Source organism: Camelina sativa, chromosome 6, assembly GCF_030686135.1.
Source record: "Camelina sativa cultivar CO46 ecotype springtype chromosome 6, ASM3068613v1".
NCBI lineage: Eukaryota > Viridiplantae > Streptophyta > Magnoliopsida > Brassicales > Brassicaceae > Camelina > Camelina sativa.
Genome location: NC_141885.1, coordinates 18828640 through 18853117, shown reverse-complemented (window position 1 = coordinate 18853117; position 24478 = coordinate 18828640). Strand labels below are relative to the sequence as shown.

The following is a 24478-nucleotide window of genomic DNA, read 5'->3' as shown; positions in this document are numbered from 1 at the left end:
TGATCAACAACCAAAATAATCAAAAATGGTGAAATTAAGATTGCATTACGAAGGCCTCACTACAACAAATTTGCTCATCGATAGCACCATTTGATAGCACTAGTTATGTAACTGCTGTTAAAGAATAGTTTCGGATTTTAGCAATTATATTACAGCATTTTATTAGTGCTAAGCCTATTTATAGCATAAGCGGGAAGTGAAAGTCACTTTGGCGGTCCAAAATTTTTGTAACCGCTTTAACATTTAGCCAAAACTTTTATTCAACCGCTTTAACACCTAGAACAAATAAAATAAAAGATCTCAAATATTTTTTTGTCCTCATCCCTTCGGTTCTCTCTCTAAATCTCAAAACCTAGACACAATCGCCGTCGACGTCTTCGATTTCCTTCTATCTCTGTATCTTCTTCTTCGATTTCATTCTGTCTCTGTGTCGCCCGTGGTCTGTATCTTCTTCTTCGATTTCTCCAGTCGAGCTATATCTTCTCCTCTTCGATTTCTCAGACGAAGGTAACCTAAAATTAGACAACTAATTGTTTTTTTTTTCAATTTCATTCTTCATCAGTAACCTAATTTCACTTTAAATCTCCTTTTGTGAGGTGTCAAGCTCGTCCAACAACAAAGACAAACTTGAGAGATGAGAAATCTAAAACCTAAACAACAAATCTGTAAGTTTGTTCACATTTTAGTTAAACTTTCAGGTTAGTTTGATTTTGGTCGAATATGAAAATTGCATGTTTGTGTCCTCTTCATGTGCTTGATTTCTCAAATCTGTCGAAAGTAAATTTCACTTTTAATCTCGTTTGTGTCCTCTTCATGTGCTTGATTTCTCAAATCTGCTTTATTTAGATTTTTGTATTGATTTTTGTTAACTGTTTAAAAACTTATGCTTAGTTTTAGATTCAACTGTTTAAAAACTAAAATGTTGGACAAGGAATGGGTTCATCTTAGCAGGTATGTAATTGATTACATACTGTTAGGATTTCAACAAATGAATATAGACATTAAGGTATCTTCGTTTGTGTCGTTCTTCCTTCCAAATACAATGAAGACTTGATCCAGCATACGAAATAGGTGCCTGGAAATTTGTCCGGACGGTGGCTGCTGAGTTAGGAGATAGTGGCATGGTAATATGCCCATGCGTTGACTATAGAAATGTAGATCGTCATTCGTGTAGTGTTGTGGTTGCTCATCTAGTAACTAGAGGCATGGATGAGACTTACAAGTTGGGGAAAGATTGGTATCACCATGGTGAAGTGAACTCAGGGGCTGAATTCGTTGAGAAATTAAATCGGTGGAATGATGAGATTTTTGGTTTATATCAAGCTGCTGAGTTTATGGATGAAGAGCCGTTAAGAAATTGTGAGACTGTTGAGGGGGAAGACAAGATAGATGATGAGTTCTACGCAAAGCTAACTGATGCAGAAACCCCTTTATATCCAAGCTGTTCTTCCCATAGCAAGCTATCAGCCATTGTGACATTGTTTAAGATGAAAACATAGAATGGCTGGTCCGACAAAAGCTTCAATGATCTCCTTGAGACGTTGTCAGAAATGTTACCGGATGGTAATGTACTTCACACATCACTAAATGATGTGAAGAAATTTCTGAAGTCTTTTGATATGGGTTATCAAAAGATTCATGCCTGCATAAATCTCCACTGTCTCAGTCTTAGATTCCAACTCCTATCATGCAAACAGTCTCATCTCATAATCAGATATCTGAAGCAACTCCTTCAGCCCCTGTCAAAAAAGCTAAAAATGTTATAGACTCACCTGTTCGGAGATCGCCGGTAATGTACTTCACTCCTTTAAGTGTTATTTATGTTATTGATGTTTAGTATTGTTGTTGTTGCTTATAATATGTTGTTATATTGTCAGCGTAAAAAGAAAGAGTCAGTTAGCAAGGAAAATCAGAAGTGCAAATTGTTGGATATTACCGGGGAGAATCGGGTCGTTGCTGAAGGACGTTGGTCTTCAAACAATCCAGACCAAGTTGTCCATTGTGCTCCATTGGGACCTAATGCAGTACGCGTTTGGGTAGATGTGGTGAAGGTTAATGATGCCGCTGTTTGGAGGCGTACTTCTGCTATCGAGTGTATGGAAGATGCAATTGGTACAACATTCGCATGGCCAGAGGACAAAGTGGTAATGGTTTGAAACTGAAGTACCTTTGTCTAGATTATGAGAACTTATGCTATTTAGACTTGTGTTGTTTAGCTTATGGGAACTTATGGTATTGAGACTTATGAAGTTTATCTTATAGGAACTTATGATATTGAAACTTATGTACGTTGAGACTTATGTAATTTTTGGATTAAAGTGTATCTCTTGGATGTTTTATATTATATATATTTTCATATAAAACAGGTTCCACTTTTAAAATGTAACCATATAATAGCTCTAATATGAACATGTAATATAGCACAATGGATTTTAATTTTATCAAAAAAATACTAAATCATAGCACAAATATTAAGACATTATATTAAATATAACAACAATAAAATATTGCAACAATATAAATTATAATAGCAGTGCAATAATGTTATTGAATAATTTTTAATAACATTTACGACGCTATATTTAAAACATTTATAACGCTGACATTACGCTATTATATATAACGATATAATAGTAGGAGTAAAAAAACGCTATTATATGGGAGGTCTATTATAGCTTGGGCAAAAACAGCTTTTACAAAAACGATATGTATCACATATAATAGTATTTATCGAACGCTAAGAATGGACAAATTTGTTGTAGTGCCTTACTTGGTTTAATAGCGAATATGCTGAGTATCACCACATTACTTAGCATATTCTTCAATGCTGCTTATAAATATATCTGGAAAAACTAGTCAACGTACTCTCCAGAACATTCTTTCCTCACTCAATCCAAGGGATCTGAAAGTATTATATACGTGGACAGAAGAAAAAAGGCCATTTGAAGGACGTTCGAATTCTAGATCTTATTACGAGCAAAGTATGGGTTTCAACCCCAATACCGTAAAACTTGCCAACAGCCTTAGGGATCTGGACAAAAAAAAGAAAGCAACTGAAGGATAATTAAGAAAAACTGTAAGAATGATCCAACAAGCAAGTATGGATAAAGTTGTAGTTCATTCCAAACACGTGCCAATAAGTTAGAACTAAAAATGAAAACATAGAGGAATTAATCGATGACTGAAGTAGTTAAGGAGAAGAAGCAAGTCGAGTAAGCCAATAAATAAACATGCAAATTTTTTTAGGATTTCTTTGGTGGGTAGATGGAAAAAAACTAATGTAGATGAAAGAGGAAAATAAAACTAGAATACAATATCTAATGTACCAACGTACGTAGCTATCTCCTCATAGCTTGAATCATTATCGTGGCTAATATTTGAAACAACTCATATCCAAATGGATGATAAAATATGGTCATCTGCTTATTAAATAAAGAATAAAGAAAAAATCCAAAGAAAAAATAAATCTGAAAAAAATCCAAAGAAAATCTAAATGTGGTTTAATCTATAAACCTAATAAATAAAATAATAAACTAATCTTAGGAAATCCCTAAGTCGTATGTAAATCCCTCCCAAAAAGTCATATGGAAATCCCTATAATGCAAATACAAGAGGTTATCACTACAAGAAAGCACGTCGATTTCGGACGGAATTTCTGACGGAAAAAATCCGTAGGAAATTTCCGACAGTTTTCCAAGAGGTTTCCGACATATTCCAAGGATATTATGAGGAAATGACGACTCTCAGAAAATACTCGGAAATTTATTATTTCGTCGGTAATATCTTGGAAATTTCTGACGAAAACCCGGTCGTTGGAAACTCGTCGGAAAATTGTCAAAACTTCCGACGACTTTCAAGAGGGACAGAAGACCGTTGGTAAATTCTAATAGATTTCCAACGGATTACTGAGACCTATGCCATTATATCCGTTGTGATTATATTTGTTACGATTATATATAATTTCGTATGTATTTGTATATTTATATATTAAATACATATAAATATATATATTAGTCTCGATATTATAGACGGAAACCCAAAGAATATAATATGGTCTCGCAAATCCGTCGGACATTTCGTCGGAAATCTGTAAGAAATTTCAGAGGGCTGCCCCAGGGAAGACGAATATGGTCATATTAAGGAAAAAATCTCATTTCCAAGGAAAACCCTCAGAAACTTCCGACGTCCTCTGAAATTCGTCGGTAATTTCCGACGGTTTTCCTAGGGATTTTATTTATACAAAGAATTTTGTAATTTTGATACATCTAATGTGTTGTCTAATACTATAATAAGCCATATTTGACAATTAATTAGATTATGAAACATTGTACCACAAAAAAAATACAACACTTGAAAGATTACATTATCTACACGTAAGTGTTTATAAGATGATATTAGTAATATAGTTGAAACTTAGTGGAAATTTATTTGATTTATAAAAACTATGTGATTTTTTATCTATTATGATCCTAATTGTAACTGTGTTGACAATATGTCTTAGGCAAGTTTTAAACAACTATTAAGATCAATTAATTTTAATAAAACAGTTATAAAAAATAAAATCCGTCTAAACGTTCTCGGAAATTTCCGACGGTTTACCAAGGGGTACAATATTTTCGATGGATTTCCAAGGGATTTGGACTGTTTCGATGAATTTCCGAATTTTGTGTTTTTTGGGTTAAATAAATGGTTGACTAGCCAATAAATATACATGCAATTACTATGCGACGGATTTCCGAGGGGACCCAAAATATTTCAGACGGATTTCCGAGGGTATTTAATTTCTGACGGTTTTGCGATGCGAAAATTTTATGCCCGCCAATTATTCCATTCACGCGGCAAAACCCTAATTATTTCTTAGAAATTTCCGACGGGTATATCCCTCTGAAAGATTTATATATATACATACGGCCTCACAATTTTTTCCCAGCCGAACTGTGCTGTTAAAATCGTTCGTTTCTCCTCCACCGGTGGTCTTCTTCCTCCCTGCCGATCGTTGCCTTGCCGCCAGTCTTTCCTCCGCCGCTGGTGGTGTTCTCCGGTCTTCTCCTCCACTCTGATTTTCGGGCTTCTCTTCCACTCCTTCGTCGGTCTTCTCCTCCACTCCAGCATCGGTCTTCTCCTCCACATAATCATGTAAGTTTCTTATTTTATTATGATTTTGATACATGATTCTTAGTTTTGTTTGTTAATATTTTGTTAGAATTAGATTTTTGAATATATTTAATTAGATCCTAATTGGATTTGTTATTAAATTAGGATTTTGATTTGGATTTCTATTAGAATTAGGAAGAATTTAATTTAGAATTTGGTTTTTATAATTAGAATTTGGTTTTTAGAATTAAAATTATGAAGAATTTACTTTATAATTAGGTTTTTAAAAATATTTTATTTACTTGTTAATTACTAATTTATAATTAATTTTAGAAAGAGTTATAGAAAGAATTTACTTTAGAATTAATTTGTTGATTATTTATTTAAATTGTGTAGGTTTTTCTTATAATTTTTATATTAGTTTAAATATTTTGATTGGATTTAATTTTAAAGTTGTTATATTGTGGGATTTGAAATAGTTTTGTAAATAAAAAAATACATTTTATTTGATTACTAATTTATTTAAAATTTGTAGGGTTTTCTAATAATTTTGATACTAGTTTAAAGATTTTGATTGGATTTAGTTTTAAAATTGTGTCTTGAAGTATATTTGAATATAATGTTTTATCCTTTTTATTTATTTCTAATTACTAATTAATTATTATTTTGTTACTTAAGAAATTCCTTTAACCAAGGGTCGGAGACCCGGTTTAGGAAATCTTGTGTCACGAGATGGGAATGTCTCTTCGGTTTTTCCTCGGGACAATGAACTTGTTCAAGAAAACCTCAAGATTAAGGAACAATTTATCCAGACCCAAACAACACTCTCCCAACTTCAAAGTTTCATTTCCTTCCAATTTCCAGGACAATTCCCTCTTCGTGATCCTAAATAATTTGTTTTTTTTTTAACTATTTTAGTTTTATGAAAATTGTTATTTAGTTAGATAATTATGTATTGGGATGTATATATTTTGTATTAGGATATTTATATATTTATTTTAAGCTTTTTGATATATATATTGTTATTTTATTTATTATTGAGAATTTCTATTTTTAGGAAAAAATAGAGAATTTTTATTTATTATTGAGAATTTCTATTTTCGTAATTTATATATAAGATCCCTCGGAAAGTCCTTGGAAACTCCGACGTCGTCAGAAAACCCTTGGAAACTGTATCCCTCGGAAATCCCTCAGAAATCATGTCTCTTGGAAAACCCTTGCAAAAGTGATGCCCTTGAAAATTCCTCGGTAGTTTGACGTCCTTGAAAATCTCTTGGAAATAGTTAACCCTTGGAAATCCGTCGAAATTTTCCGACGGATTTCAGAAGAGTTCTAATTTCCGACAAACGATTTCCGAGGACTTTTTATTCTTGGTAATTCGTCAGAAACGGCTGTTTCTGAGGGTTTACCAACGAATTTGTCCCTCGAAAATTGGCTGTTTTCTTGTAGTGTATTTACGTCAAGGCGTCTAGTTATTTTGTTCTTCTCCAAATCATATATGACAGAGGGTTTTGTTCGAGTCCATATCCTCTCTGTCTTTAGTAGCCTATTCTCACCGCATCGACTCATGCATTGTATCTCCAACTTATCGCCATGTAAAAAATTCGTTTGTGAAAGAGGTAAGACCAGATTCTTGTTTGACCACTTCATATCCTCTGCACTCTCCATAACCCACAGGTCCACACTCGCATTAGATGAAAGCTTGGAGTATTCTAAAACAGCTAATTTGCCTCCGTAGTTTATGAGGGTCGCATTATATTTGTGCCACACAATGCCAGCCTCAACAGGTAACTCAATCAAATCAAACTCTTCATAAGCAAAGTCAAAACTCATAACCACACATGTGTTCTTGTAAATCCAAGCTCCATAATACAACACACTGTTGATGAAGATACCTTGTGAATAAGGACGATGAGGATGAGTACTGATGTTATAAGTGTTTCTCCAATAAGCTCCAGGACCAAGTACCAACATCTGATGCTCGGATCTCATTATGTCATCTCCCTTGCCCCCCTTCCAAACTGTGCTAAGCACTTTGTATTCATCATCAACAGAGTCGTGTCCAAAAAAGCTCCAAATATTGTCATTGGCTTCAGCCAAAAGTTTTGATCTCATGATGGGCAAATCCACGAGCTGCTTGGTGGTGAGGTTACAGATTCGCACACATCTTCCAAGCCTAACACAGAACAAGCCACGAAGAGCATTCATGAAATAGCCTCCTAGTCCTGGCATGTCCAGAGTTTGGTCGAATACAAAGACAGGCGTATCCAAGTGATCATTAAGCGACGATGATATAAGACACGTATAATTAAGTAGGTATCTTTTGCTCACAAGATACATATGTAAACGCGGTCGTTTGGACGTCAATGATGAGGATTCAAGAAAAAGGTTGGTAAAATAGCGAGAGGAAACCAAGTCGCCTTGATCCAGTGGTAAAGGGAGAAAAGTCCCACCACCTGGTTTGAGTAGCATTGGTCACGGGGTTTCAAAATTTAACATGGTTTCCCCCGGCTCCAGGACATTAGTCTTTGGGCCTAGAAAGCCTTTAGATCACTCCTGAGTTATCAGAAAAAAAAAATAGCGAGAGGAGATTACGGAATACCAAAGTTTTGAGACGCACATTGACCTCGTCACCTGTTTAGCTGATCACTTCACCAGTATCTCCATCGATAGATCCTCAGTGAGATTCTCAAAGCATTCCCATCGGTTATACCGATGGGATCAGTTATACTTTTTTAACTAGGGACGGACCTACGCTACAGCGCGGAGGAATATTCATAGAGACATTCAGTTTATAACAAATTGGAATATGTTACACTCTCAGTTCAGTATAGTGCAATCGATTATATATATATATATTATAGTGGATTATATATTTATACAATGAATTTGGATAAAATAGTAAAAAGAAAAAAATAAATGGTATGATGCGTTTTGATAAAATAAACTAAATTAGATTAGAGAAAATTTTAGTATTATCATAAATTTGGATAAAATAAAATAAGAATACAAATAATGAGTACATTTTCTTAATATTTGAAATTAAAGACATTATAATTTGTGTATGTAATTGATTTTGGTAATTAAAAAATGATTTATATAAATTAATGACCAGTTAAGGCCCCTACAACACGGAGAAAGGATGAATATGTCCGCTGGAGCATATGGAAATGTTTACGTGTTATTTAGTTAAATTTTTCTCTATATATATATATTGTTAGTAAAAGTGTTGTAAAATAAATTAATTTGTATAAAATTAATTGAACAAAAGTGTTTAAATTATTAATTTATGAGAGTTATTGATATTTACATTATAAACTTATCAATGTTAGCTTTTAATAGTGAGATGGTTGTTGCAAATTTGGGAAGCTAAGCTTTAATTACTTACGACATTTTTTTTGTTGCGTGTAATTATCCATCTGGATCTAAGGCTGTAAAACATATTCCCATACCAATGGATCATGAAGAGATGCATTAAATTGGGTTTCTTTTGGGCCGAGAGCCTTTTTTTTTTAATTACCGATCTATGAATCGGGATCTACATTGGAAAGACCGAAAGAGAACTGTTTTCTCATCTTCTTTCCCTAAACACCATCTCGTTTTCCTTCGATTTCCAAACCCTCGACTTTTCAAAATATATTTGACACAAACCTTTGCTGTTCTCAAGTCTGACAACTATTCTATTTATGGAACATGAATTGCTTTGAGATGAATTTTATCTGTTACAATTGTTTTCGGAGAAGCTCAAATTCGGAAATACGAAGATCATTCAGATGTAGTAGTCAATCGATATCTTGATCGGCGGATTCAGTATTGGGTTTTGGTTTATTGGCCCGATCCTTGTCAATACAATTAATTTGGTAAGCTGCCTATGATCCACTCATTCATTTTATGTTATTACAGGTAGAATAAGAATACATCTTTCTTGTGATTAAATCAAACATATTGTCCACAGTTTACCAATTTGTTATTATTATACCTTTCATTTGTTATATGTTTGAAGTAAATCAGAGAAGTGGCAAATTTAATGGGTGTATGTATTTTGCTTTGCAATTGTATTGTATGTGATGAATATACAATTTCTTATGTTTCCAGTGTATACAAAATTGCTATAATCGAGATGAAGAACATATACCAAGTAATCGTAATGATATGTAAGTTTACATTTCTTACTGGGTTACTTATTTTGTAGCTACGCAAGTTCTTGCAATAAGATTTTGTTATGTATTGCATATATGACAGCACATATCATGTATCTCAGTAGAGCCATTTAATCTTACATTGAGATAAAGTGTTTGGAAGAGACTACTTATTGGTTAGTGTTTCCCGAAACTCTTAACAAATAATATTGATATTTTTCGTTATTTGATTTATATATAAAAAAATAATTATTTGATATGTCCATGAAAATTAATCTCAATAATTTTTTTAAATATAACAAATAAAAATACTACAGCAAGAAAGCATAGATATTTTGAAAAATACATAAATATTTTATAAGTCTTCAAACATAAAAATAATTCATTCATCTAGTAATTCTCTACCAAATACGCTTCCTTGTAAGTGTCATAGACAATACCTTCAAAAGTCCTTAAATCTTCATCATATTTTGGTCCTTTTAGAAAAGGGAAAAGAAATTTCAAAGATAAATGACCATCAAACTTACTTGGCATATAAGATATTCTTTTATTCCTGTTTGTTCTCTTCCGTCGTTCGAAGCATTTGTCTTTGGATTCCATGTAAATTACTATAGTATGTCCTCAAACGTTAGTTCTCTGGCTTCAGATGAATACTTGTTTAGATCAAACCAAGCCAAAAGCAGCGGATCTTCGATCTCTAAACACATATAAGATGAATTGTTGGAAAAAAAAAACACATAAGATGAATAAGAGTACCCTAAACAATATAAGTTCACATATTCATAGTGAGTAACAAATCTTCATTGTAATATCTACTGTGAAATGAATAACACGATTGATAAACCTACCACCACATCACCTAAGACCATTTCAATGGTCTCACCAGAGAGAATGATATATTGTGGCCAAGAATGAACAATTGTGACTTGAATCCTCCAGCCAGTCTTGTATGGCTTGATTGAACAATAGCCATGACCGCCATTTCTAAAGAGTATTGAAAGAACAAAGCAAAGAAATTGTAGAAGGTATGATGAAGTCAACCTAGATGACTGATGAAGACGTAGATCGGTCACTAATTAGGTTAGTTTTAGGATATATTCTATGGAAATTCTCTTTTAATTATGAATATATGAGATTTGTTAGTTTATGATAGTAATTAAATAGTACTTGAACTGCAATTGGGTATGTATATTTGGTATGTATAATATTTGTTCATAATTGATTTTCCTAAATAGTTTTAGTGATTCGCGCGGAAGTTTGGTGAGGTATGATAATGATCAAGGTAATATTTTATATACTGTTTAGGAAATGTAGTAGGTGTATAAAGAAGCAGACTGTTTTAGCGTGATAAGGAGTTAAATTTGGGGAAGTTTTTATTTTCGGTTGAGAAATATCAAATACCTATTAATATTGGGTCACTTATTGGGTCATTTAATATTGTTAATATCCAATACCCAATATCCAAAATCCATTCAAAACCGAGTAATAAGGCTCTAATTATCTGACTGATGTATTTCGGATTAATTTTTTAATTTTGATCCGACCCAAATAATTGTTAAGTCATATTTAATCTTGTTCTAGCGTAGGGGCATTTTCGATTGAAAGCGTAGTTATACTTATCTTTTACTATAATAGAAATAATAAAAAGTAATAAAAATAAAGTTTTAGTCGTTTAATTACAGAGAACTGTGTCTCTACGAGGAGAAAATAAGACACTGAGAGACCCGCTACGTGTCACAATTGTATATGGTTTTTTTTTGTTTTTTTACTTTTTCTGCATTTGGTTCTCTATCTAATTCGAAACAAACAGAGAGAAGAATCAATTTTTCATAAGTCGATTCACAACCCATCAGTTTCCAGTTAAAACTAATCTCTTCAATTCTGGGTATTAATCGATTGATTTCGGAGGAGAAGACGGCGAAGAGAACGGTGGTAAGAGGGATAGAGTCGGAGAAGTAGTGGCATAGGAGCAGCAGAGATAAGGAGAGAAGGAAGGATAAGGTTAGAGAAGGATCGAGAGATTAAGAGATCGACCGTGAGAGGAGTAGCAAGGATAGAGAGATATGGGAGAGAAGGAGCAGTAGCACATCTTGGAGGGAGGAAGTAGTCGAAAGAGGAGGCAGGTTTGTTTGTTTGTTTGATTGAGTAGCAAGGATAGAGAGATATGTTTGATTTCTCTTTCTGCTTGTGCTTGTTAAGGCTGTAGATGGGTTTGGATTTAGCTTCCGTCTTATTTTATCAATGGTTGTATAAAACTATTGAATCTGGATATTTATGATATCTGTTTAGTTGCTGCACAATTTGGGTCTGTTTTTGTTACTTTTGTGCGAATTGGGTTTTGATCTGTGTTGTTCATTATTCTAAAGCCACTATATTGTGCCGGTTCTCTGTGATATCATATAAGTTTTTGTTATCTTAGCTCAGTTTTTATTTTAATTCTGCGTCAGTCAGGAGGCAAGAACCATGATGATCCAAAATTGGTGTTGATCCACGAATAGTCATTGTGGGAACAATAACAGAGTGATTCAAATGGGTTTGTCTAAGGAGATCGAAACCTAAACGGACGAGGAAGAAGAACGGTACTGCGTTCAATCCGTTTGCCAATACGAAGAGTGGGAAGAACATAGTTAAATTGTTTTGTCTTATTTGTGTATTGTTTGTTATTGTTTTGTCTTGTTTATGAATTGAAGTGCTGCAATGTTTAGACTTGAGAGTTGAGACGATGCTTCTTTTTTGTTCTTCTTGTTGTATTGTATTGTGTCTTGTTTATGAATCCGTGTGTTCCTTGCTGGTGCAGAGGTAAAAAGAATTCTTTGATGCAATCGTCTCTCTCTTTTTTTTTAAATGATACAGAGAGAAAGAAACTTTAGAGGATCTAATGCATTTTGATTTGATGTTGCAGGACAACAGTTGGCTCTTGCGTTCAATCTGTTTGCTCCCTGCTGGTGCAGAGGTAAATGATCATGTTCTTCGAACGGACAAGACTTGACTAAAATGTATGCGGTTCATCCAAACTTAATCAACTCACATCAAACACTTGTGTGTTCTGTTTTTTTTTTCTGCAGGGAGCAAAGTATTCAAAAAGGTGATCGGAAAAAGATTCAGAATCCAAGCTGTTTTCAGCTTTCCTCCTGTGTTTCTGACAAAAAAGGGTCGGGCCGAGAAGCAGAAACCATTAGCGTGCCGTCTTCAGAATAGTTTTGGTACATTTAAGGTCTAGAGAATGTGACTGAGACCTAATGAGTGATTCTTTTTCTTTTTTTGAATCGTCATAGTTAGCACGTAAGGTGGAAGCAGTAAACCCAACAAAGGAGCCTCTGAAGTCTGATTTAATCATGGGAAATGGGAGCTCATTTATACAACCTCTGCTTTGCGTTTGCAAGCCAAGGTTAGAACTTGTAATCTTTGAAACTTGTGTTGTTGTTGTGTATATGTTATTTTTGTTGGCTTGTTGACATTGTTGTGACATTTCCTCTCTTCGACAATGTAACAGAAACCAAGGTTGTTAAGATCAATAGCCAACTACCAATCTATCAATATGGATACACTAAAGTTGCAAACCATCGAGACTTGGCCTTTCTATAACTCGGTAAGGTTTCAAACCGCTGAATTCTCTTTTCGTTCCATTCACAAGTAGGTTTGAGTTGTATTAGACCATATATGATGCTCTTTTTCTCTGTGATGTGTATATATAGTGTTGATACTCAGCTTGTATATTTTGTAAAAACTCTCAATGCAGCCTACTTCTTTCTTTTAAGTTTCACATCTTTTCTCCCCAATCTCTCTTGCTAGCTCACATATTTTCTTTTAAGTTTCACATCTTTTCTCCCATTCTTTTAGTTTGTTTTTTTTTCATTGTAATATATGTTTTAAAGTTTTAATAATATAATATATTTGTTTTTTTAATTAAATGTATTATACTATAACTACAGTTTTTAGTTTTATTTTCTTAATATTGTATACATTATATACCAACATTTAAAACACAATTTTAATAAAATTTATTTAAGACACCCATGTTTAAAGATGACTAATGGGAGGAGAAAAAATAAAAACAATGGATTAAGAATCTAAACTTAAATTAATATTATTTTTAATCTTATTAAAAGTTTAAGACACTAAAATGAGTATGACCAATCGGCATGCCCTCAAACCCGCAGGATTTAGAACCGGGCTTGGTGACCATGGCTTCGTTTGCCTTCAACCACACCTTCTTCTTCCTCAGCCCTTTCACGGCCGCTGTACGGAAAGATAATTCCATTGCTTTTGTAAATTCCAAAGTCTTGCCCACAAGTTACATACGTATATAAACACTTTATACTAAACTTTGTTCCTTTTAATAACACTAAAAAGTAAATACATGTATAAAGTAAGAAATATGAAAGTCAAACTATTTTCCTTTTTTTTTTTTTTTTTTGGTTTGGGATAATACTTAACTTTTTGTGAATTATCGAATATGCGTTAAAAAAAAATTTATATGTTTGGGATAAGACTTTAATTATAGTTGTGTGTGTCGAATTTACAAAACTAGTAGCATTAGGTATTGATATCATTGCTATTATTATTGTTGAGCTTTGAAATAATAATGATCAAAATTTTGGAACTGATAAGAACATGAACTAATTAAGGTAAAGGTAGATTCTATAAATTGATAACTTGGGGAGAGGTAGCCAGCATTGTTCATATCAAAACTCTAGTATCATCTTAGATTCTTAGGGACTAAACTGGATTTAGATATCGATGTGGATAATTATGTTCCAAACTCCCATCTCTGTACAAGGTCGTTTCTAAGTTGCTAGTAGCAAGATTGAAGCCCATTCTCCCTGACCTGGTACAAAAGAATCAGACAGCTTTCATTAAAGGTCGTTTGTTAGTGGCGAATACTCTGTTAGCTGCAGAGCTGGTAAATGGCTATCATCACGAAAAAGGGCCTAAAAGAATAACCATCAAAGTGGATATCGCTAAGGCGTTTGATACGGTGAGATGGGAGTTTATTTTTAGCTGCCTTAGAGGCATTGAAGTACCGGAGACTTACCAGCGCTGGCTCAAAGCTTGCATCTGCACTCCTTCCTTCTCGGTAGGCTTCAACGGGCATGTACACGGCTACTTCAAAGGACTCCGGGGACTTCGCCAGGGAGACCCCCTCTCGCCTTATCTGTTTGTTCTAGCCATGAACTGCCTGTCAGCTTGCTTGGATAAAGCAGCAGAAGAGGGAAAAATTGGCTATCACCACAAATGCAAGGACATGAAACTTACGCACCTTTGTTTTGCAGATGATTTGCTTATATTCACAGATGGGGATGCATCCTCTGTAGGCAATGTAATTCAAGTTCTGAAGGAGTTTGAAGCAGTCTCGGGTCTTGCCATTAGTATACCAAAGACGAGTTTTTTTCACCTCTGGTCTCTCTCAACCTGAAACAGACCAAATAACTGCAATTACGGGAATAGCTCATGGCCAGCTGCCTATCAGATACTTAGGACTACCATTGTGCACAAAGAAGCTCACCTTGTTGGATTGTGCGCCATTAATTCAGCGTGTCAAGAGCCGGTTCAATGCTTGGTCAACTAGATCGCTCTCTTTTGCAGGTCGTCTCCAACTTTTGAACTCAATTATTGCAGGGATATCAAACTTCTGGTGTTCTGGATTTGTCCTGCCAAAAAAGTGTATTAGAACAATTAACTCTCTCTCAAGTGCATTCCTATGGAAGGGGTCAACAGAGGGACATCATTCTGCACGGGTCGCATGGGAGGTGGTAACACTAACTAAACAGGAGGGTGGCCTAGGGATCAGGGATCTACAAACTTGGAATACTGCATGTATGATAAAACTTATCTGGCTAATCTTCTTTCAATCTGGCTCAGTTTGGGTGGCGTGGTTCAGGCGGGTCGTTCTCTCTGGCAACCTTAGCAGCTTCTGGACCAGAAAGTCAAACAGCAAACACTCTTGGTTAACCAAAAAGTTATTCAAGATTCGGGAAATGGCTTATGATTGGATTAAGATAAAACCAGGTAATGGGAAATCATGTTTGTTTTGGACTGACAACTGGAGCCAACTGGGAAAAATGACTACTTACCTCCAAGGAGACGGAATCTATCAGGTGGGCATACGTCGAGGCATATATCTCTCGGATCTGTGGAGACAGGGAACTTGGAACCTTCCACCTGCACGATCAGACACACAGGTTAATCTCCATATAAATCTGTCTACTATAACACTAACAGATGAACCGGATACTTATACTTGGTGGATTAATGACACTCACAAGGGAAGACATAACACGGGAACTATCTGCTCTGCAATTAAGGAGGAAGTACCAATCGTACCTTGGCACTCCATTGTTTGGTTCGCCGGAGGAATCCCCAAGCATATGTTCTTGGTCTGGTTATTCATGTTGAACAGATCTCCCACCAGAGATCGACTGCTCAACTGGGGTCTGCAGGCCGACCCGATCTGTCTGCTCTGTGGAAGCTTCCCTGAATCTCGTGACCATCTACTGTTTGAATGCTCCCTAAGCTGGACGGTCTGGTCAACCATAGCAACTCGCTGCAGAATCAACCCTTCACGATCCTGGTCTAATACAGTGCAAAACCTCATGCAACTCTCTGGCCCCCGCATCTCAAGGAAACTGGCACTCTTAAGTTGGCAAGCAACAATCTACACACTCTGGACGGAGAGGAATAATCGGCTCCACCGTAACACCTTCAAGCCCGTTGATCTCCTAATTCGTCAAATTGACACCATCATCCGGAACAAAGCATCCAACATGCGAGACACCAACTTGGAACAATCTCTCTCTCTTACACTTGTGGTTCTCAGGAAGAGGAACGGCGACACAAACAACTTCACAAACCTAATTTCTTGTCGTGATTCAGGTGCATTGAATGGCTTTTCATCTATCTCCAGAAAAATAATGGAGACTGGTTTGAGGCGGTTATTCTCAACCGACAGTCTGGTTCATTTTCAACAACTGGTTCAACATTTGGTTCTATTTTAACTATGGGTTTGTAATTTATTTTTTTATCGGGCTTCCGAATTGGGCTTAGGCCCTGTAAAACATTTTCTATTGAAAGCATTTTAACAAAAAAAAAACTTTAAGTCGACATGTAAGCGCCTAAAAAGTTAAGTCTACAAAAGTAAAATAACACACATAATTTAAGAAGAACAAACACTCTCATTAAATTGATGATAGCTAGAAGCCTATACAACATATCGTTAGTTTTTTACACGTTTTGAAATCTATATATCATGGTTTGAAATTTGCAATGTCCAAACTTTTAAAGATTATTCAGAGTCATAAATCCTAAAGTGCTCAATAATTTAAGTTGGGAACTAGCATTACATGATCCCAACCCTGCAAAATCAAACAGTCCCTACGTATTGGTATTCACTCGGCGTTCAATTCAGAAGTACTGTAATTAAGTCAGTAAAATATATTTCTGTGTTCAACAGTAAAATTGTATGGAATACAGAACCATATATATCTATTTTTAGCCCAAACATTTCTTATCTTTTATGTTTTATTTCATCTTTAAGGAATTTGAAGTGGTCATATACTTGCATTGATTTGGGTTTCTTTTGAGAAATTCTTGGCAAAATAAAAACCAAATTAGCCAAATAGCTATGAGCTGTAAGCTTCATTAAATTAGTCCAAGTAAATACAAAATAAATTTGAGACCAAGTAATAAGCTTCTTTTGTTTTAGGCAGTCGATTGATCTGTATGGGAGACTACCAATATCCAATTTGGGTTATCTATAAGCATCAAACCAAATTAGTCCATTGTATTAAGCTTCTTTTTGTTATATCCATGTTGAGTCTTCTTTGGGGACGAAGACATTATGACTACATTTACTTTTATTAAATTTAAGTTACTATCTAGCTCTCAACAGGTAACAGTCACAATTTATGACCTCGTAATTAATGACTAGTTTCTCTTTGTTATCTGTAAAATCTAATCTAAAGATTTACTTGAATATATTGATGACTATATTGTTTTCGGTAGTTGGGTTATATTTTTATAGCTAGTCATTGATTATGTACAGTTCACCATTGATACGTATGAAGTTTGTATTCGTGATCATAAATGTATATAGTCGCATCAGGTGTTCATGTCATTGCTATTTTTCTCATATTTGAAATATAATGATGTTCGTAATTTTGAACTATTTAAGAACATGAATCTTATATTCATCACAAGGTTTTTTCTAACTTTGCCTATGTGGCATTTGACGTTCTATTTTTACGACATGTGTACTTTACATTAATTTTAAGTTTGATGACAAGGTTTTTTCTAACTTTGCTTATGGATGCGACATTTAGCGTTCTATTTTTGCGACATGTGTACTTTACATTAGTTTTAATTTTGATCTTTTAAATATAAATTTATTTACTTAGAAAAATGTTCATTTCTTTTATCTTCTACCAAATCTTTAATTATTTTCGGTTTGTATTATTTAGTATTATTTCATAGCAATACTCTATATAGTTTACTTTGGTAAAAAAAAAGTAATCCATCTTACAAGAATATATCTATTTTAATTTATACAATTTGTAAATTATTCACTAATTTTCCTTTAAATTTCTTTACTCTTTGTTTACCAAATCTTTAATTATTTTCAGTTTTTTTATTTAGTATTATTTCATAAAAATCTTGATAGTTTACTTTTGTTAAAGAAAAAAGTAATCTACTTTAAAAGAATATATTTATACTATTTTGTTTTTATGATTTATAAAATCTACACTAATTTTTTTTATCATAACCGTAACTTTATTAATTAACTATTTTTATCGGTTTCACATGTCAATATATACTATATATTAAACTATAGTAAAGTAGAGTTCTGAGAAATTGTCATTTGGCACCACTCTATTTTATTAACATGTGTCATTATTTTTCAATTTTAATGAAATAAAATACACATTATTGCTAATCTAAAACTAAATTGTCTACACACATTTTTTAATTTGAGACATTTTATTTGTTCAGTTTCTTTAGGTTACATTTACTTTGCTCAATCAATAACCTTAAGACATTATATGTGGACGTTTTCTTTTGTTCAAACTATTCATGCTGCAATAATGTATGATAGAATTAATTACAATTATTATGCTTTATAACTGTATTTATTGTCATGAATGTAGTTACTCAGAATAATGTGCCAATGGAATTTCTTACAAACTTCATAAAATGTTTAGTGTATTATATAAGATCTAATGCTCACATGACTAATAACGAAGAAAACGATCATGCACTATATGTCTTTCTTTTCCCATCATTTTTCATGGTACTTTATTTTATTTTTTTCTTATGAAGTTTTTAAAAATATAATGATGTCTTGCAGTATGATGATTAACAGATTAATATATCGATGACTATTTTAAGAAGTCACATACTTTAGTTTTTTGGTATAAGAGTCTTGTCAATATCTATTAGCCTCTTTCAAAAGATTATGTTTTATGATAGTCATGATTTAAAGTTTTTGCATTGTTTTGTAATGTTTTTTTTTTTTTTTCAAACTATAGTTGGAAGTCTTCGGTGATAAAGATGAGCCCAATGCTAAAGCACAATCTCTTTGGCTTTGAACATTCACTCATAATATTATAGTTGTAAGTCCCTTAGATTTCTCTCTTAAGTCCTCTGAACTTCAACTACAATATATTTTTAAGTTTACGTTTCGTAAATTTGCTTTCTTTTTCGTTTTAAAAAGTTTTTTATCCCCATTACAAAAAATATTTTACTTTGCCTAATTTTACCGTGTAATGCATATATACATGGTAAAAAAATCCATATATACATGGTAAAAAAATCACGTACTTCTTTATGCCTCTTTGAAATCACTTCCCAAATTTTACAACATCCTTTCGCATTATACGGAAAACATTACAGAGACCTATTGAAAATATTTAATATATATATATATATATATGTGTACATATTGTAATCTCAATACTTTTATCATAGATATATGTCAATCGTTAAAAGTGGTATAAATTAACACGTAGATTAACTTGTACAAAAACAAGACTACTTTTATATCGCACTGGTATTGTTTGAGTTACCAATCATACCTCATGTCTATATTCCTGTAACCATTGCTACATCCGTCATTATGCCAAAAAAAGCTTACACCACATCCAATGGTTATCTATATATTTTTTGTTTGAATTTCTATTTTACATTTAGGGTATAATTTTGAAGAGATATGATTTAGTATTTAGAGTATACGATTAAAAGTATGATGCAGTTTTAGTATTTTTAGAATTTTTAAAATGATGTGCTAAATTTAAAACAAAAATTTATTTTTATGCAATTTGTGAAAATTGTCCTTTTAACATGCACACTTTATAATTATAAACTTATAAATGTATATATTTAAATTCTTTTCAAGACATATATAAATAATATCATGTACATTTTATATATCATGAAAATTTTATTTTACATACCAAATATTTGATTTTATAACCTACTCATCACGTGGGTAACTTTCTAGTGAGTAACATATAGTAGTATTAATCACAATCTTATACAAAAAAAAATAATATGTGCACAGTGCACCACATAATATATATCCGGCACCGGTTGTCCATGATATAATATTTCCACAAGTTTTAGAAATTTCTAACTTAACTTAGAGAGACTAATTAATGTAATTAATGGAGCTCCAGTCTACCTAAAGGATTGGATTTTGACATTGATGCGTGTGAATCATAATCGTACAAATTTAAAAGTTTAAAGACATGAAGTCTCGGAAACAAATCTGCAACACATTGACATTTTCCATTTAATTGGTAGCGACGACATATCGCCGTCCAGAGTTAATTTGGCTGATATTATTTTAACGTTGAAACTTTTCTAAGATTTTTTCAGATATATCCGAAAGTGTTGAAACATTCAAACCCCGGAAACTAGCATTCCAAGATCCCAAACCCTACAAAATGAAACAGTCCCTACCTATTATTGAATCAATGTCCTTTTAAAGTTCTTAAACTGTTTAAAAAACTGAAACTATCAAAAATAAACTTTATGAAATAAACTTTGCTCATCAGTAAAACTATATGGGATACAGAACAGTCTATTGTGTTAGACTGTTAGCTCAATCACTTCCTACTTCTTTTGTTTTTTACAATTTTTAAGACGAGAAGTTCATACTTACATTGATTTTGGTATATTTTAATTTAGAAAGTATTGGCAAAGTAAAAAAGGTTGTGAATTTGGACAAACTCTTAAAAGCGATATTAAAGAAGAGAGAAAGCAAATGAGGCGTATACCCTTCTGTATAGGGTTTTATCTTTATTAATTGTCCAGATACATAAAGAGGTCGATATTGAAAAATATAATAATGTAAGGTAACCGTGACAGGCCGGGTTCACTCCAATAGAACCCATTTGCAGTACGTACACTCAAAGTTTAAATCAACTATAACAAAACCAAAAAAAAAGAAAGAAAAGGAAATAGCTATGATCTGGTTTGATGCTTACGAGAAATTGAGAATGATGCTTACGAGAAAAAAAAAGGATAAAATCTTTAGACGCCATAACGAATATATTTATAAGGACTCAAAACCGAAACTAATCGAGTGTGAACAGAGTCGAGAAAACCATTTTGTACCAACATCTTTCGTCTTCTTGATCTTAACGATTACATTTTTTTTACTGTTTAGCTAGCATACGTAGTGATGGGAGTAAAAAACTCACTAGACACTAGACAGAGGTGAATTTTGGGGAAAAATTGTTGGTTCTTTTTGACAATTTACATTGACAAAACTTCACACTTGATGTCATAAAAATGTTCATTGGAACTTAGCGGGCAACTTGACAAAAATTCATGATTACAAAAATTGATAACAAGTCGGATGTTAGCATCATATATAACATCCGTGTGCACATGTGTGTGCGAAAAAAATAGTTGAAGTTGATAAATACCCGTGTAGTAACGTAATGATTATCAATTATCAGTATTATTATACTTCTCTTTCTAATTATTGCGAATCTTAAATATGTGTTCTCTAGAGCCATGCATTTTATCGCCCAAAGCCACAAGTTTTCTACGTGCTTCATTGTCCACTCCACACTCAAGAGCTCTGCCATTTAAATAATTTCGTACTTGGACAAGCTATTATTGTCACCGTACACTAATTCATTTTATTTCAAAACAAGAATCGTAATCTTTGGTGTATATTTATTACCCGTATTTGAACCGGCTATAATTTTGTTTCCTGATAAATTAAATATCTCCTTTCTTGTTTTTCTAGACATCAATTCCTGTACTTTATTGTTTTTTATTTTGTCAAAAATTTCTTGTTTATACAGTTACATGTCGACAAAATTATAATGCACTACTATATTTCTTGTACGTGCTTCAGTGAAATCGTATACTGTTCGAATAAAATTTAGTGTACTGAACCTACAAGGCTACAAGTCTCCTCCTATCTTTCATATCGTCTACTATTTCCTACGGTAACAACGTTGATCTCTTCTGCCACTGACTATGTTCTACTCTTGGATAAAATTAGCTCTTGGACTGCTTGATCTTTGTCCTATGCTGGTCGGCTCACTCTCATCTCCTATGTTCTTATGAGTGTCACAAATTTTTGGTTATCTGCCTATCGCTTACCCGCAGGGTGCCTCCGGGAAATCGAGAAAATGTGTGCAGCTTTCTTGTGGTCTGGACCGGATCTTAACCCCAAGAAGGCAAGGATAGCTTGGATAGATATTTACAAACCGAAGCAAGAAGGAGGTTTGGGTCTGAAATCCCTAGTAAATGCTAATAAGGTCAGTTGTTTGAAGTTAGTCTGGCGGATTTTCTCGAAACAAGACACTCTCTGGGTGAAATGGATTTGGACATATCTCATACCAGGAATCCTTTTGGTTGGTTAATAATGGCTCTATTGTTGGATCCTGGATGTGGAAGAAACTACTCAAATACCGGGATGTGGCAAAAACTCTGTATAAGGTGGAGGTTAATAACGGGGCTTCAACATCCTTCTGGTATAATGTCTGGTCACCAATGGGACGTTTATTTGATATAGTGGGATTGAAAGGGACCATAGACTTGGGGATTATGCAAGAGGCAACAGTCCAGGAGGCCATGAGCACACATAGGCCTCGACACCATCGGCTTGCTGTCTTAAATGACATTGAAAACTCCCTTCAGGCCATTTGTCGCCACTCCGCTCGACAACCAAATTTTGCTGATATCCCGTTATGGCGATCTCAAGGTGACCGGTTCTCCAAGACCTTCTCCTCTCGGCACACTTGGCATAATGTTCGCAGTACACACGCAAGGGTCGACTGGTACAAAGGGGTATGGTACTCCTATTCCACCCCCAAGTATTCGTTTATACTCTGGCTCGCGATTCACAACCGGTTAGACACTGGAGATCGCATCAAACATTGGTCCTCGGGACAACAAGTAACATGTGTCCTCTGTTCAGGAGCGGAAGAGACAAGGGATCACCTATTTTTCTCTTGTCCTTACTCTGCAGCTATTTGGAAAGACCTCACACAGTCTCTGCTATCGACTCACTACTCAACGGACTGGAGCTCTCTGCTCCCACTGCTTACCTCCCCAGCTCTATCACCCCTTCCACGTTTCGTCCTCAAGTATGTTTTCCAAGCAACTATTTACCATTTGTGGCGCGAGAGAAATGCTAGGCGACATGGCGAAGCCCCTTCCCCGCAAGCTCGACTTATAAAACTCCTTGACAAAACTGTACGCAATCGCCTCAACTCAATCTTGGGGTTACACAATCATCGCTACGATAAAGGCCTGCAATTCTGGTTCTCCACAAGAGCTATGCTCGATCTTCCACTTTTACATAAGTTATGACCAAGTATAGAATATTTCAATCTTATTTGATTATTATTTCCAAACAATAAAGCATTCATTGTACAAACGTTTTTTGGTTGAATAGAATTTTACATTCATTAAAAAAAACAACGTTGATCATGTTTCTATGCGTCGTCAGATCTATTTTCCCCTTTTGTACAAAAATATCGTATTTGCAGAAAATTAACTAAGGATCAGAAAGTTTGCAGACATTGTACTTTTCTAATAAATAAATATAATTAAACGTGTATTTTGGAACACACTATCCCCGAGAGTCACGAGTGACTAAAACCTTTAAAACATTTATCCCAATTCGGTTTTGGCTGATTATAAACTACGCAACAAAACATATAAACATGTAACAGAGACAAACTTTAGTTAATTGCAATATTTGAAGATTACAATAACTAAGTCCACTGTCCACACTACACAGATACAAAGTTGGATAACATTAGTATTAGACGAACATGCCCAAAAGCTAAGGATAAAGTAAGAGCTTAATCACCATATTACACGTTTTCCCGCGTGTCAATACACTGATGACGTGACATGATCTTAATTAAAAAGAGTTATTACGATCACGTTTACGTTACTTCCCTAGCAAACATAAATACATAAGATAGATAGATAGATAGCTATTCATTTTTATTAATTAGCCTAGTAATAGTTATTATAGTCATCACGTGAGGCACGTGACACGTGACGGGTGACGAGAGGGGACGCTTGGACGGCGGAAGCGGCGGCGGAGGAAACGTCTTCCCATATCTCCGAGAAGGCACGAACGATGATGCCGTGATGATAGTGCGAGTTGATGCTGAGGAAACACTGAAGAAGCTCTCTGAGTTCGTCTTTTGTATAAATATGGTTCTCTAGTATCATTTGAAGCATAGACTGCCGGAAATCAAGGTAAGGATCGTCGGAATATTTCTCGACGGCAACGGCAGCGGTGGACAGAGGCGTGGAGGAGGGTGTGGCGGATGGTATGGAGGAGGAGTGGTAGTGACGGTAGCTAGAGGAGCTGGGAGGTTTGGGCTTTTTGGAGAAAAGGTTGAGAAAAGAGGACAAGGTTGGTTTTATACAGTTGCCGCAGCTTATGTCGACAACGGAGACAGTCTTCAGGATCTTCTTCTTCTTGCTTTTTGCCGCCATTGCTCTGACTCTGACTCTGTTTCTGCGCTAAAGACTATGGAAGAGAGAGAGAAGATATAGAAAGATAAAAGGAGGGAGAGATAGATTTTATATATATATAGAGTGGATTTTTTTTTTTTTTTGTCACAAATATAGAGAGTGGATATGTTGTATAAATGTGCATGTGGTCATGAAAAAGGTTAATAGTATTTACACTAAATAAACTCTTAAACATCACCATCATAATTAATTAATGTGTATTAGAAAATATAGTTCGTTATTTTGAT

At 34.3% G+C, this 24478-nt stretch overlaps 2 protein-coding genes, 1 long non-coding RNA gene and 2 pseudogenes across 15 annotated transcripts; 3 read left to right on the top strand and 2 right to left on the bottom strand.

Moving 5' to 3' along the window:
- The first annotated feature begins 314 nt into the window (after positions 1–314).
- LOC109125292 (uncharacterized) lies at positions 315–2363 on the top strand. Its single transcript, XM_019226936.2, has 3 exons — positions 315–507; positions 597–1789; positions 1878–2363. The coding sequence occupies exons 2-3, from the start codon at positions 1688–1690 to the stop codon at positions 2154–2156; spliced, it is 381 nt and encodes a 126-aa protein (XP_019082481.2). The 5' UTR covers positions 315–507; positions 597–1687; the 3' UTR covers positions 2157–2363.
- Positions 2364–6679: 4316 nt separating this feature from the next.
- On the bottom strand, positions 6680–13512 carry LOC147942806 (putative F-box protein At3g52320; annotated as a pseudogene).
- Positions 8635–13623, top strand: LOC109125300 (uncharacterized). Of its 12 annotated transcripts, none has more exons than XR_015559239.1 (9): positions 8635–8954; positions 9190–9248; positions 9337–11356; positions 11681–11812; positions 12136–12186; positions 12299–12385; positions 12509–12621; positions 12727–12822; positions 13394–13623. It is a non-coding gene; the product is annotated as an uncharacterized LOC109125300 (long non-coding RNA). The 12 variants fall into 12 exon arrangements; XR_015559236.1 differs by having other exon boundaries at positions 11681–12032; XR_015559234.1 differs by having other exon boundaries at positions 11685–12032; positions 12299–12621.
- Positions 13624–21877: 8254 nt separating this feature from the next.
- On the top strand, positions 21878–23063 carry LOC147942805 (uncharacterized). The gene is made up of 2 exons (XM_087456190.1): positions 21878–22006; positions 22092–23063. Exons 1-2 carry the CDS (start codon positions 21878–21880, stop codon positions 23061–23063), a joined length of 1101 nt encoding a protein of 366 aa, XP_087312316.1.
- A 424-nt stretch (positions 23064–23487) lies between these two features.
- LOC104791507 (transcription repressor OFP6 pseudogene) lies at positions 23488–24260 on the bottom strand (annotated as a pseudogene). The gene has a single exon (XR_015560408.1). The product of XR_015560408.1 is annotated as a transcription repressor OFP6 pseudogene (transcript).
- Positions 24261–24478: the final 218 nt, after the last annotated feature.